The 13,718-nt window shown below is 38.4% G+C and overlaps 1 protein-coding gene across 18 annotated transcripts in view; it reads right to left on the reverse strand.

Moving 5' to 3' along the window:
• MPDZ (multiple PDZ domain crumbs cell polarity complex component) overlaps nt 1–13,718 on the reverse strand; it is a 137,731-nt gene that overhangs the window by 84,581 nt on the left and 39,432 nt on the right. For 17 of the 18 annotated variants that reach the window (XR_012778903.1, XR_012778912.1, XR_012778916.1 and 14 more), the window contains 6 exons: nt 12,867–13,052; nt 9,892–10,101; nt 8,137–8,253; nt 5,410–5,568; nt 2,139–2,426; nt 1,095–1,218 (listed from right to left, as the gene is read on the reverse strand). Coding sequence is in view for 1 of the 18 variants with exons in the window: in XM_075526233.1 (XP_075382348.1) it covers nt 1,095–1,218; nt 2,139–2,426; nt 5,410–5,568; nt 8,137–8,253; nt 9,892–10,101; nt 12,867–13,052 (1,084 nt within the window). In the remaining 17 variants the exon portion in view is untranslated. The remainder of the gene's footprint in view (nt 1–1,094; nt 1,219–2,138; nt 2,427–5,409; nt 5,569–8,136; nt 8,254–9,891; nt 10,102–12,866; nt 13,053–13,718) is intronic. The other variant, XR_012778915.1, reaches the window with a different exon arrangement.

Here is a 13,718-nt window from a genome sequence, read left to right on the forward strand (position 1 = left end):
CAGGCAGAAATGCCCACTGAATTACAGCATCCCGGTGCCCCACCTCTGCACAGCAAGGGAGTCCTGAGCAGTGGAGGTTTACGAACAAGGGGCCCATGGGCTGCTTTCAGGGTGCCTTCTGTGGCCAACCCATCTTAGACCATTTGCGGAGTCACTGCGAATGGCCAGCACCCACACAAACTCCTGCCCTACCAACACCAGAGTCTTCAAGGACATGCAGTCGGTCAGAAGAAATGGCACCAGGAACCTAAACCAAAGCAAATGAACACACCAGCCATGAATGGGAGGGGAGCACCCACTGTCTCCCACCAAAAAGCTTCTCCCATGCTGGCTCTAGGAACTGACCTGGGAGGATGCGGTATCCCCGTGCTCCCCCTCACACTGCCCAGTGCTGCACCAGAGACCAGGAGAGGACACCAAAAAAAATTTCCATCTGTTGTGCCTGTTCGCTCCAAAATGTGCCTCTAGTCAGTACACTCAGGAAGTTGCAGATTGCAGATATTTAAAACTCCGAAATTCTCTACAAAATTATATCATCCTTGAGCTAAAAGCACTACCTAGTAAATGTATCAATGATATGATTTTCAGAAATACTGAGGCACTTAAGATACAAGTACAAATATGTAGCAAGGAAGTGAACAGCTTGTTTAAATCCTTTTGACCATCCTCAGAAAGCAAGATCATTTTGTGTTTACATACATTTGAAAGTCTAGTCTGCACCTCTTTAACCAAAGCCTTCTTGTACAGCATTCCTTGGCTATATCTCATTTTTCCATCATATTATATAAATGTGTAAACGTTAAAAACCAATGTATTAAAATTGTTCTGTTAATAATTAGGAATGACTAAACTCCTTTACGGAAAAAAAAAAATTCTCAGTGAGATCGGACACTTTACGTTTGTGCTCATGGTGACAGCAAATGGATCCACTGCCATCATAGCCAAACAGGGCAAGAGCAGCAAAGAATGAATATCCTCTTATGCTTTCCCACTAAAAGGAAAATATTTAGTCTTTACTAATAGCATAGGAAACATATGAGAAAAACAGAAAGCCATGTTCCTGAACAGGTTACAAAAAATGTCATTTACCTTACCTAGACTTGAATTGCCTTTTGCAATAGTGATAGTCTTCTCATACATGTTTTTGACTGGATTTGGGGTTGTGGAACTTCCCTCCAAAGATACTGGGCATCTCTTTTCCATTAAAAGCACTTGATCCTAACACAAGGGTAAATAACATCAGTTCAGAATACCAAAATAAAAATACGATTGGGCATACTGACCTCAACTCATCTTACCTTACACAAAAGCTAGGCAAATAATTAATACAGACTCATTATACTGACATCGGAAAAGTCAGTCCATCAAAGATCAAACCGACACACATGAGGTTTCTGTTTTCATTCAGGTAATACAGCAAATCTACCACAAAGTATGCTTTTAATTTAGGGACATCAGTTACATTCTTAAAATTAGTGGGATGAATTCAAGGGTTCTCAGACTCGTTCACCACAGATGCCTGACAACTTGCCAGAGCTAAAGTAACAAATCTTGTAAGAAATTGCAGCTCTTTTAATAATTTCTTAATAAATCACTGAATGGAAGAAAAAAGAAACACGTCACAGTGACTGTCATATAAAGGAGTATTATGTCTGCACACTGTAGCATCACAGGCCAGTTTGTGAGCTGAACTGCACAGGCTTACGCGAACACCAGGATGCAAGTCTTTCACACCACTCCCCCTTGGCTTCCCAGGCCTGGTTTCCAGCTGTGTACCTCCTCCTTGCGCTATGCCTCTGCAGAGGTTAACGGCGAGTAAGAAAAGCCCCCTGGCCTGCCCAACAGGTACACTGTGGTCCAGCACTGTCTACTTGAGGTACAAGCAGACTTTTATATACCCCTGTATCGCCAGTCTCTGGGAGATGACTATCTTGACACCATAAATTATTTCCTGTTTTGGATACGTCTAAATCCGTAAGTTTTGATATGAGCTACCACATCTGATGGACATTTATAATCAACCAACCACACATGACTGTTGGACAGCGTCAATTTCTGTGGGACATTCTATGGTTTAATATGGCCTTTCCGTAGGTTTTTTTAATTATTATTAAAAAAAAAAAAAAAACAACTTTTACTTTTCCAGTGGGATCAAGCTGCATGGTAGTAGCAAGGCTTGTACTTAGTGCAATTTCTGCTGTTGTCTGAGATCCAGTCCATGTGGCTGTGTTTTCACTTTCATTTTGGTTGATATCCGAAACATCCAGAGGCAGAAGATCCTTTTTAGTAAAACCAGTTGCAGTTTCCAGGCTATTGCCCACTACAGACTTTTGCTCTCTCACTCCCTGATTCAGATCCATGTCGTACAGGTTCTTGTCAGATACAGAGAGATCAGCTGCAGCATTTGAACATTCCTCTCCAATAGACTGTTAAACACAGGAGAAAATGAACAATCAACATTCTTTCGTAGCATAATTAAAAAGTACATTTCATGCTAAAATCTTAAACAACAACTAATCTCACAGAATTTAAACATGTCTGTTGTAACATCAGTGCCTTCAGTAGATCCCTACAGGCATTTTACTATAAAATTTACTTGATTCCTCAGACAACTTCTTCTGTTTTAAAATACCAGGAATCAATGAAAATAAAGTTACTGCTAAAGGCCAAATTCTAACCTGGTACTCATCAATAAATCTCCACTAACTTCAGCAAAGTAACGTCCACTCACACATTCTCAAACGAGACATAACTCCAGCAAGTTATTAAAATTAAAGCATCCAATTGTCTTTCTCAGGTAGAACTTTGAAAGATCAAGGTCTTTACTTTAAAAACACTTAGCAATCAAAGAGCAATTTCAAGCAGCTCAGACAATAAGCATGCAATTTAATCATGCATTTAACTGAGTAGAAACATATTCAGATATCCCTTCCACACAAAGAGGGAAAAGTAAGAACTCAGTCAAATCTCAGCAAAAAATGAACAGGGAGGTTTTGAACTGTGACAACAATGAAATACAATGATGCAGTTACAGAAGCTTAGCAGTTAGTACTTATTGCAAGTGTATCAATTATGGCTGCATTACTAGGATTAAGTTCTCTACACAAAACTTGTTCAGACTTTCAAGATTCCAAGGTCCTGCATTTCAAATATTTTAAGGGACTTCAATAATCACAACTTTCTGAAAAAAAAAAAACCCTTCAAATATTCTCTAGCTTAATTTTCAAAATAAGTAATTTTAAAAACATTTAGGCCATTAGATTTTAGAAAGATATATCAAGGACTTAGAAGTTGGACTTAGAGGCTCTATATCAATATTAGGGATTTTTCTCTGACATGTAGTAAATGTAGTCACAAGAACATCTACCTCTATCTGTCTTAGTTGTTACCCTCTGATCCTACTAATTCTTCTATTCCTTTTCCAAAAAGTGGGGAAAACATGTTTCCCAGGATTTTGGGATATTTTGCAACATTTTGTATCAAAGCCCTTAAAATTAGTTTTTCTCATCTTTCATGAAGTGCATACATGCTTGGTCTGTCCCCAGACAATCATCAAAAAAGGTTCACCTGTAAATAATTGGTTTAAGTAACATCTGAGAAGATAATTGAGCAAAGCCTAAATACAACTAATCTGCATGATGTAATCAATGAAATTAATTTCCTACCTTTTGGAGAACAGAATACTAGGACTATAATCTATTTAAATTATTTCATTAGGTTTCAAAGAAAGCTGGGACATCTACTTTTAAGTCTGTTTTGTATCAATTTCCAAATAAATGAAAACAAGACCCAGATCGTACTCAACATTTATTCCATATGCCATATATACATATTAGAGTTGCAGCATATGCCCATTTTTATTTTTGTTTCACTTACTTAAAGAAAAGCCAATGCTGTAATTTTTGAAGACGAACACTATTTCAGGAATTTGTAACTAAAGCAACATGTGGCCTCATTAGAGCATTTGCATTACTCTAAGTAGTTTTTTTCATCACCTGTTTTAAAAGTGACACCAAAGGCATTCAGAACTTGCCAACTGCCCTGCAGTCAGAAATAACTGAAATACCTCTGCATTCCACATAACATCTAATAGCATTTTTTTATTTTTTACTGCATTTCACTTGCTTCAAGTCTTCATGAACAGATTTTCTCGCTATGTTTACATTGTGAAGTCACTCATAACTGCAGAGTATAAAATGTTACTTGATGAGAACTTAATACTCACTTCATACTGGTGCACAGAGAGGAACACTGAAAAGTGAGTCCCATAATCTTTAAAAAAACATGCAAACCAAAGCCATCTTTGTCAATGCTGAAAATAACTTAAGACTTTGTAGAGCCTCAACGTGATATATAATGTAAATCCAGCCTCTATCTCATAAAATGCTTCTCAGCATGCAAAATGCATAATCCGTTTATGTAACAATTACAGAGTTAAACAATGCAATCTGTCCCACTGGCACAGCAGAGATGTGCTCTTCTGTGGATTAGAAGAAACCATTAGAAGATGAATTCAGCTTTCCAACCAGTGCCTTGTAAGGGCTGAATATATTCCAGAAAAGATAAAGGGAGTTACTGCAGCTCAGGTGTGGAGGAAAAAGCAGCAGCTACTCTATTCAAGACCACAGACTGCAAACCCTGGAAGAAATCCCTACAATGTTGTTTTCAAAGACGACTGCTAGGAGAAATGGCTTGGAAGACTCTGGATTAGCAAAATAAATCTATAGATTGCCAAGAAAAAGGAGCATGAAAAACCACGGAGAGAAATGAAACATCAAGTCTGATACAGTCACTCGAGTCATTATGGGTATGTGACCAGAAAGAAAAAAGGATACTGATCTTTGTAGTACTCTTAAAGAAGTTATCTTCATTTACTGACTTTAAATAGAAATTATTAGTAATTAGAGGTTTGATATATACAGATTTACTTCTAATTACAGTATCACTATGAACATTTCATTAAAGAACACAGTAAATGAACTAGCAGACATACTAACTTTGAAGCATAAAAGCAAAGCTTAGGATGAAAACTTACTCTTGCTTTTCATACCTAAAATACCATAGAATAATGGAGTTATTTTGTGTTACTACTCTTTACTGTGCTCTGAAGGAATAACAATTAAGGTTTCGTAGCACCCTGCTCACCACAGCTTTAACACTACAAACATCTCGCCATACTTCAGCTGGCTATACAAAACACAGATCCAAGCTTTCAACCTTCTAGCTGCTCCTCTCTTCACCATAGACATCTGAAAGACACCAGCACTACCCTAAACAAAACTGCACTTTAATCTGGTAACAAATAGTGCAGTTTGAGCCAGGATGACATAAAACATTTATATCTAATAATACAGCCTTTTCACACTTATAATCAAAGTTTGTTATCAATAAAACCATCCTCCTTTTTACCTTGGGAGTTGACAATGGAAGAGAGAAGCTGTAGTTCAGCTCACCGCTACAGGCACTGCCATGCAGAGGTATCATTGAAGCCTGGAAGATGTCACTCTCTAGTGAATACTGCGATTCAAAGGTGGACTCATCCGCTAGATCCGCGTCGCCAGAGTCCACCTAACAACAAAAGCAATTCAATCAGCCCGGCTGTTACCTTCACACCACATAAGCCCCGAACACATGCACCTCAGCCGCTACATACTGACTGACACCTTCCTTCTTTTTTTTTCCCCTCCATTTTGTACATTGAAGTGGTATTTGCACAGCATAGTAGGAAAAATTTCTGCTTCCAGTTACAATTCATTTTACTACATCTTCAGAGGTTGCAAAGCATATCTGAAGTAAAGTGAGAGTCTCAGCTGGAATGAGTTGCAGGGCTGATGCCTGTTAACAGAATTACAAGGTGTCGGGAGAATGCTGCTGTACTCCCTGGTGTCAAAATTTTTATTTGGTTAGGGCTTTTTTTTTTTCTTTTTAATTTTCTTTTACAAGAATTAGCACTGAAAAAATAATGAGCTTCACTTAGTGCCACCTGTCAGGAATGCTCCCTCCACCCAACTTCATAGGTTGGGTTGTTTTTAAAAGGGTACAAAAAATAATCTTCCGGAAACTGCAATGCTTTCCAATACATTTAAAGGAAACATTTATGACATTATATTTTTATGATTTCCAAAATATTTTACACTTGACAAGAAGATTAATATGGATAATTTTCCTGTCTTACATGAGAAATAAAATTTTAAAAAGAGTTCCAGCCATGGATGTGGGCAGTATTTTTTTCTTTTTTTTTTTTTTCCTTAAATGACATACAACTTTTTTCAAGACTCATATACTTTCAGATACTAGAATAAAATTAAGTCCTGAAAGACATAAAATAATAAAATTAAGTCCTAAAAGACCTAAAAGACTTAATTTATGGTGCTTCACATACTACACTTTGATTACAATTTCTTCTCCCCTGGCAAAGCTCAATAAAGCAGCGTATGCTAACAAAAATGATCAGTGAGTTCAGAGCCACGACCATACCGTAAACTTGTATGAAGCAGCCAAGTGCACCCATCTGCAGAGATGGGATGTAAGTGTTGTTTTTCAGCCTCTGTAGTTAATCATACTATGAATTTGTTATGTCAGATTCACAACAGCAATAGCAACAACCTGCAGTGATTCAACATAGTGATTCCTTTTTGAGGTACAAATGATCCATTTTTTATTGTCTCAACCCTAAATACTTAACAGCTAATTCAAATTGCTCCTTTGGTGCAACTTACTCTCAGCCCATCTTCTGGAAAATGCAGACTACTGAAGCTATGCCCTAAAAAAGGATTGTGAAAAACACAGACAGACCTGTAGAATCTGAGTGTAGATTTATCTATGAAAAACAGTATCTCATGAGTGCACTCTGCAAAGACATCTTCAGTGGGGTGATTGCATATTCCATTTCATATTTTGCACATTTAATTAGACAGTTGTCAGAGCTGACAATTTAACCATATTATTATCTGCCATATATTTTCATTGTTCTTTCACAATTTTATTTTTTTTTGTATGAACCACACATAGAAGTCAAATTTTTAAATACTTAAATTTTAATCTGATCTTTTCAACACATCTTTAATTAAAGGATATTTACAATATATAATCTGGCTTCTTCATACTTCTTCACAATGAATAGAATAAGGCAAATCTTATTACCTAACTCCTGTACCTAGGTAACAAACTGCAGAAGAAAAAACAGGCAGTCTTGTTTAAAAGCAAGTTATTAAAACCAGCTTGTCATTTGCAAATGTGAAAAAATAGCAAACGTACTGGAATCAGTAATTCAGAGATTTTTGCCTTGGAAGAATCTATTTCAGGTTTTTGTTTGGTTTTGGTTTTTTTCTAATGAACTAAGTTCTGGTGTTTAGTAGAAACTGCTTCCCTACTCATGTTCCCAGAAAATGAGGGCCAAATAACTTCAATATCAGGCCCAAATCAGTACAAATAACCATTAGAAGACACGCTCGGAATACATTTACAGTCTGGTTTGGGCGGGGGGTGTTGTAGAGTCCTGTTTCCTTTGTCTTTTTTATCTGAGTTCTCATTGGTAACTTCTGGGCTATGTAAGGCACTGAATGCTAGGGTAAGCCACATTGTTTGTACAAGCGAACACCTTTTGACCTTGCAAATCTCATAATCACTGATTGATGCTGAAGTCTAAAGAATACTATTAGGAGGAATCGTTGGCAGCTTTTGAAGACAGACAGCATTCTTTTTCAGGCTGGCTTACATGCAAAAAGAGAGTTCCAAAAACTTTTCAAGGTAGAGAAGTGATGTATCATGATATATAGGTAAAGAGATTTATTTACAAAATAAGAAAATGAACATTTCTCTACACAAGGTGAGATTTTTAAAGGGATAGTCAGTGCATGCAAGGAAACATGGGTAGCCATGCACTTTTGAATACTTCAGCAAAGTACTTCCCTTTTTTCCAGCAACTAACATATCATAGGCCAGATTCACAGCTCATGCAAACAGCCAAAATCTCCAGATGCCAGTTTCTATCATGTGGGGATCCATCCCAACTATGGCAGATGAATACTGTGGTGACAGTAAACACTAAAAAATAAGCACGAACAGTGACAAAGCAATCCCTTTCATTACAAAATGCGAAGACTTAAGAAATCTTTGGTAAGTTGGGCCACTAACCAGAGCCAGCTCAGCATGGAAGAGGGCTGTATCAGCTGGCCCCTCCTCCTCAAATGACTGGGCAGTGTAGAAAAAGCAATCTTCCTTAGCAGAGACACAGCCCTCCTCTGGTGAAAGCTGCAGAAAGAACGAAGCTCTGAGTTGGATGAGTGGCCAGGACACAGGGGGTGCAGAGTGTGTTATGTGTGAAGGTTTAGAGAGGCAAATGAATTCCAGATTCATTTGGAAGAATTCATTTCAATGACAGTCACAGTGTTGGGTAGGTAAAGAGACAATTATTTTTTTTCCGAATTCACCTGAATTGATTCAGCTTCACATCTCATTTTACATCCCCAGGTAATGAAAAAGGCCTATCAAGCTATACCACAGAGCCCACAGCTGAGTCTAGACTCATCATCAATTTCTGCTCTTATTAAACATATACTAAAACTGCCATCAGAGCTGCCACCAGGGAAACAGCCTGACAGCAGAGGCCTTTACAGCCTTGCTAGCCGCAGAGTAATCTTGTTAGCAGGCAGGAAGACTGCATCCACTGTCTGTGTTTTAAGATTGTATCTGCCAGGTGGAACAGCCCCAAGAGGACAAAACATAATTCTGACTATAAACCAGTAGCTTTTCCCAACATAATTTGATGCTAGGTGCATTTGTTCAGTACTGTAAAGAAGCCAGTGATTATTCACAATGTTTAATTAATTGGCAAGCATAGTACATGAAATATTAAAGTGCAAATGTTGAATGTTTACAAAATGCTAGGAACAGAAACAAAACCCCCAGGCATTTTCTCTTTTAGAGTGACATCTTCTTAAGTATGAAAATGATGATTTGCAGGACATTTTAGTGTGTAACACAGCGTCTCCACCACAAAAAAACGAATTTAACAAAGCAAGTTAAAAGAGTACCCTCTTACTATGAAAAGGAAAGTTTCTAGTAACTTAAACATCAGCCATTCCCTCCCCCCCTCCCCAAGATCTACTAAGAATGAAAATTTGATATTTGCATCCACAAGGATTACAAGATTATCATTTCACGAAAAGCAAAAATGAACCCCAAAGACTGCACTTGGGCTTACAAATATAGTGAAAGGTATCTTATTTGTATGTATAAACTCATGCCATTCTACTAATTTGAATTTAACACATCAGGGACACTAGTCCACTACCATCCTTACTGACACACTATCTCAGTAATCCTAGGACTCCTTCAACCTCATTCTTCTAATTGTTACAGACTACTTTCTAAAATCTAGCCTGAAATCATCTATGGCTATAGGAAGATAACCAGTTTGAGGTATATGAACTGAAGACTACTCACCATTCTTTAAACATAAAGTGCACAGTCTAAATACAAAGGCTGCATATGTACTATACCTTGCAAAGCAAAGGAATAGGCAAATTCCAGGCAAAGCACAAAAAATTGACTTTATGTCACCATCTCACACATTCAGAGATCTTGTGAAGTGTACAAAATTATGCCTGGCAACTTGCAGCCCTGAAAGACTGTGCTGGCTGCAAGATGCTTCGCTGTTTTATCAGCTGCGAGACAGGTGCGCAATGTCCTGCAATCACTAGACCAGTCATACCCTACACAGACCACTCCTACATGCAAGGAGATAGAGGAATCTGTTAAAGACAGTTTCTGGATGTTTTGAGCCACCCAGCTGTACCCCAAAGCACACAAAGCGTATGCAGAAGTCAGGATCATTGTGTACCAGATTAAATGACATGAAAAGTACCCATCGAATTCCCAAATCCTTACAGGCAGTGGTTTGGCAACTCCTATTTTAACTGTTCCTGCTGGGGCTCCTTTCAGTGCTTGTACCGCTTCCTCCAGGCTGCCATTTTCCAAGTTGATATCATTGACAAACATAAGCCGATCTCCAGGAAGAAGTCTGCCATCTTGCTCGGCCACACCCCCAGGAACTAATGAGCGAATCACAATTACGGTGTTTGCTGGATCAACAGGATCCTAATTAAATAAAACAGAGAAAAACATTTCATTTTACGTACCCTTTCATGTCTTGAGAGGCTAATTTTTATGCAGAGTCGGGTTATTAAAAAAGTTGGAGCTCTGCTCCAGATGAACCCTCAGCAGGAACATACCCTCCTGTCCATACAGCCCATACGTTTAGACTTCCACCTATTTTTAATTCTTAAATGTGAAAATTATTACTCCTTTCTAAGTGACGTCCCATCATAAATCTCCAGCATAAAATACTGCTAAATTGCAGAGTGCTGTTCATACTGTAATGAGTAATTACACACCAGAAATTCAAATACTTCCTACTGCAGTGACAGCATTGCAGACGTCATCCTCCTTTACACTCAGTGGTCTGGGAATACAGCTGGGCAGTGCAGCCTGGGGCAAAGTTAACACGTGCACTCTGGCAGAACAAAGGGCTTATTTTCAATAACTCTATTGTACTTCACGGCACCAGATCTTGCTCAGCTGAGGAAGCACTTTTTAAGAGGCAAGACCTTGTGCATGCCTAATTAAACACTTTATGGGAGACAGGAACATACCAATACAGCACTCCAATCAACAAGACACAACAAAGTGGTGTTTGCTTTTAAAAAAGAAAACTGCTTTGAAGGCCCCATCCTTCAACACACTGATTTTTATAAAAACGCCAGCATCAAATACTAAGAATAGGAACGTATGATCCTATTATAACAATTATCATAGGTGCACACATCTGCATGATTCTTGTACAATTACATACACAAGGAACATCATTACATGTTAATACTTCCAACACATGGCATGTGTTGAGTGCATGCACAGAAATAAACAAGAAATGTAATAATGTACCAGCTTTACTGATAGCAAAAGGAAGAGAAAAGCAAACATCTACAAATTGGCATGCAACTGTAACAAGTTTCCATGCCGAGATGTATGTCTGAATGGATGCACACCATCAAGGCAGCACCCAAAACCACAGGACCCGGAGACGGATGAAAGCTAGTGTGAGAGAGAGGTGCTGAGGGAGGGAGGGAAGGACACCAAGAAGACCCTTAACACCTCATGGCAGTTAATGCAGTAAGAAGAATGCCATGGAGCAATAAAATGCTTCACAATTGGAAATACAACTAGTACTGCTGGAGACAGTGCTTAAGCCTGAACACTGACACCTTCCTCACTAATTTAACAACAAGTATTTACACTGCTACTTTAGATGACACTGCATGACACATCTTTTGAAAAAAATCACCTCTCTAGTGTATGTGATAGTCTACCCTGGGGTCAGAAATTATGTAGACTTTCCTACAGGCCTGCCATTGTGTAAAACATGAGGAAGGTATTACTATGAACATAACTGTCCTTAATTTTAGTCACTGTTCATTGCAAATTAATTGAAAATTTGATGGAAACAGAAAAGTACAAAGATAAACCTCACTGTAAACTTACTGTTCACAGTGTTAGATGAAAGCAGAAACTTCAGTGACAAAATGAAATGTTTTAACCATATCTCAAAGGAGAGAACATAGGACAAATTGCAAATATTGTAACATCAAAAAAAGGTAAATTTCAGAAATCTGACTACAGCTGTAGGATATAATCACACTCACATTTGCAAAATATATAAAACAACTTAAGGTACTTCCCACAACCCTTCAGTATTAGATTCCATAAACAAAATTCAGTAACTAACCACATAGGCAACCACCATTTGTGTCAACGTTTCAGAAGAGGCTGAAGCAAAAATGTGCTTTACTTTGTGCTGACATGGACTCCAAATACTCAGGCTCAGCTATGTTGTCTTACTGCAGAGCATCATGAGTAACACATTAAAGTTTAATGACTGTTTCATGAAACAGATCCTTGGCTATGCCTTTATCCTTCAGATTATTAAACTACACTGCTCTTCACCTTTATCAGTGTGCAAATGCAAAATACTACTGAGGCGTAGATTAATTCTAAGCAGTGCCCTGTGGGCATAATTTCCACCTGGAAGTGACCTCCAGATGCAAATGCATATACCCTTAGGGACAAGATCCAGCACAGACCTGGGAGGAGACTGGGTCCTGCAGCACCACCAAACAGCTTGGGAAAAGCCTACACTGACCACAGGGAGAAATTACTTGACTTTGAACAGATTAAAAATTATCCTCTGTGACAACTGCGAACAGAAGGAACATGTGTTCTGGGATCCTGACCAAGTGCAGGCAGGAGACAGGCACTGAGCTGTTCATTGGGACACACCAAGAATCACAGCTTGAGATACCCAGGAATTTTGAAGTCAAACACAAAATGAATGGGGGTGTTTAGCACGTCCTGGACAGACAGCAGCTAAGTAAGGGATTTCAGAATTGCAGTTCTGGATTTTAGTAAATCCTGCTTTAAGCACCTAAGTCCTTTATTGGATCTTGCCCTAAGCACCTCACTGCAGGTGCAAAATATACAGCTAAATGCCTGAATATTCTGACTACATCATTCGTTGCCCCTGGGGCACTAGCAGATAAGCCTTGTGAAGACCCTAGTATATTCTGGATTATCTATTTTTCTGGACCAGTATTACGATTATCATTAGAACCTGTAATCTTAATACAGTAGGAGGAATAAGTAAGGTAGCTAGTGGGATGCCAACCAGCAGTGACATCCATTTAGCTTTATTGTATTGCTTAGTTTCCATTAACATTTACCATTAAAAATATGTATTTAGATCATACTGCAAGATCCAAACAATAGAAAGTATTTTGTCCTCTATTGAAAGAAAGGTGTACAGAAGTTACCTGGTAGTCCAATATGCTAAATCCAAGTCCCATACTCCCCTTCTCCAGCTCAATGTGCTGTACTTCTGTTTCCCACATCGCCAAAGACGAGCTTTGCACCTCTTCCATACCCTGACCTTCGTCAGCTATTTCCAAAGCTGTTCCGTCTGTTTCCGAGGAGCCAATGAATCCAAGTTCTATGTGAGCCTGAGAAAAACAGTGAATGTTCACCTATAAAATGTAAATGCTTGTGAATCTGCAAAGACAAAACTCAGTTCATCAAGAACAAGACAAAAACTAAGTGATGTTTCTCTAAGCAAAGAGAAAGTGCAAGCACTCAGCAGAGTTAACAAGTCTGATAAAGCTAGCACAGAATTCACATATTCTTGTAACAAAATAGTTATGCTGCAAGTATACAAAAGTACTCACTGGAAAAAATATTTACAAAATGGAATTTCTGTCAAACTAAAAACTTCAGAAAACTTCATTAGTACATGTATTCAAATATACAGGAGATATTTGTTGTTAAACGGTAAGTCTAAAAACATGCCTTGATCTAAACATAGTAGCACTGACAGGAGTCAGAACATTTAAAAAACAGACACACACACATACATACACACACATATATGTTTTTCTCTTCCCTTGGTTTCATAGAAAAGCTTAGCAACAGTAAGCTGAATTTGGTGCCTTGCCCAGAACTCGGAATTAACTGTGTCTCTTTTCATACAAATGCTATTGCTTTGTATACTACACAGCAGACCATTCCTGCGTGTTTAATACATCAGGCTGCCCAGTGCTTTGCACTTAGGAGTGACAGAAGTGTGTCTGCCAGTGAATGCACACACAGTTCTGCACAACACAAACCCAGAA

The sequence above is a fragment of the Mycteria americana genome, chromosome Z (assembly GCF_035582795.1).
Source record: "Mycteria americana isolate JAX WOST 10 ecotype Jacksonville Zoo and Gardens chromosome Z, USCA_MyAme_1.0, whole genome shotgun sequence".
In the NCBI taxonomy this organism is placed as follows: domain Eukaryota; kingdom Metazoa; phylum Chordata; class Aves; order Ciconiiformes; family Ciconiidae; genus Mycteria; species Mycteria americana.